Raw genomic sequence first — 1,780 nt, forward strand, 5'->3', positions numbered from 1 at the left:
AGCAACGGTTGCAATTGAATGCAGGGCACAGAAATCGGCGGAGACAGCCAGGTGCACGAGTCCACAGCATTCGCAATAAAAGAAAGACCCCCTTAAAAACGAACAATTCTAACCACATTCTGAAACTCTAAATGCTGAATGCACAGGGGTCAAAATGCACATGATCGAGATCACCATTGCCATATAAATACGGTCTCAAATCGCTTGTTTTTTATCTGAAAAATATTCTACTTTCTGCCCTTCTCTTCACCCTTTTGAAGCCATGTCGACCTCATTTCAGGCCATGTTAATCCCCTGTGGAGGAACCGCTCTGGTTGTTGTGGTTTACATCTGGTTGGCCTACCATATGTTGCGCTCTGCCTCAGCCAACGCTGCAAATGCTACAATTGCAATTGGGGATGGCAGCAGCAAGAGGGCAAATGCTGGGCTTTCTATGGATGACATTCAGAAGCTTCCCACATTCATCTGCAACTGCCACCATCATGAGAAGCAGAGTGAGGGGGATGATGAGAGGAATGAGAAACAGAGTGACGAGAAGATTGCCGAGGAATTGAGCATCTGTGAAGATTTGGATTGCTGTGTGTGTCTGGATCAGTTCATGGACGGAGACAAATGTTTGCTGATGCCCACATGCAAACACTGCTTTCATGTTGGTTGTGCGGGTGCATGGCTCACCAAGAGCCCCATCTGCCCACTTTGTAGAGCTGCTGCTTTACCCAAAGATGAACAATGTTGCTCCAATTCCAATGATCGCATTCCTCACTCTACAGTCATTGATATGCCCTCTTAACATTTGATGTTTGAGTACCAGAGGATTCAGTTAAGGGCAGAAATAGAGATTGTAACTTTCCATTACAGTTTCTGTTTTATTATTTGATTTAATTGAGATATGATATGAGAGCATCTATTCTTTTGCTATTCAGAGATTCCTTTATGCCCTTCCCTGTGGGCAGTTTTGAATTGGGTATCTTGCATTTGTTTGGCCTCAGCCAGGATCTTACCTGGCTGGCCAGGCCTCTGGTAACAAGAGTATATTGTATTGTATGTGACTGAGGTGACCTCTTAAATTAAGGGTATCTTGTATCTGGCCTCTAAAATGAAGGGTATCTGACTAGCCTAGGTCAGGACCTCACTTGGCTGGCCCGTTCTTCACTGAAGGGTATCTGACTCTTCAAGTGAAAGGTATTTTGTCTTGAGGCAGTAGCTAGGCATAATCAGAACAGTGGGTATTTTGAAGGGACAGTGCTATCCTTCGTACAAAATGCATCTTCAACTTTATTTCAGAATTAAGAAAGTGCATCTTTGACTTTTTTTCAAAATTATAAAAATACAATAGATTTTTACCAAAATTTCAATGTGATTTCATGATGACTTCAATGGTAAATAGCAGAAAACATCATAAATAATGGAAAAAAAAATGGCAGATCTGAGTACATTTTGTGGGAAGGATAGCCCGCACCATTTTGAACCTAATTGGACAGGCTTTTGTGAGGGAGTATGGTTATGTTACATCTGATTTGAGGGGATTTTTTACGTTGATGGTTAAAAAAAACTCTACACAATCAAATCCAGAAATTAAAAGTCACAGTATTGATTTAATTAAATTAATTCTATGTTAACTAAGGGTGTAGAAGGAATGACATTCTTCTATAACACCTCACAACTAGATAAAATGACACAAAATAATTTGCAATTGTTAAAGGAAAGAGGTTCAAAATAGGTAATTAACAACCACCTTATTACAACTTTAGATTGCAAATACATCTCACATAGTAGTCAT

General features: G+C 40.2%; 1 protein-coding gene across 1 annotated transcript; it reads left to right on the forward strand.

The window, feature by feature from the left end:
- Window positions 1–232: 232 nt before the first annotated feature.
- LOC149568853 (RING-H2 finger protein ATL39-like) lies at window positions 233–1,083 on the forward strand. The gene has a single exon (XM_089817633.1). It carries the CDS (start codon window positions 263–265, stop codon window positions 788–790), a length of 528 nt encoding a protein of 175 aa, XP_089673759.1. The 5' UTR covers window positions 233–262; the 3' UTR covers window positions 791–1,083.
- Window positions 1,084–1,780: the final 697 nt, after the last annotated feature.

This window comes from Cupressus sempervirens, chromosome 3, assembly GCF_028749045.1.
Source record: "Cupressus sempervirens isolate cs-2001-9-10 chromosome 3, ASM2874904v1, whole genome shotgun sequence".
In the NCBI taxonomy this organism is placed as follows: domain Eukaryota; kingdom Viridiplantae; phylum Streptophyta; class Pinopsida; order Cupressales; family Cupressaceae; genus Cupressus; species Cupressus sempervirens.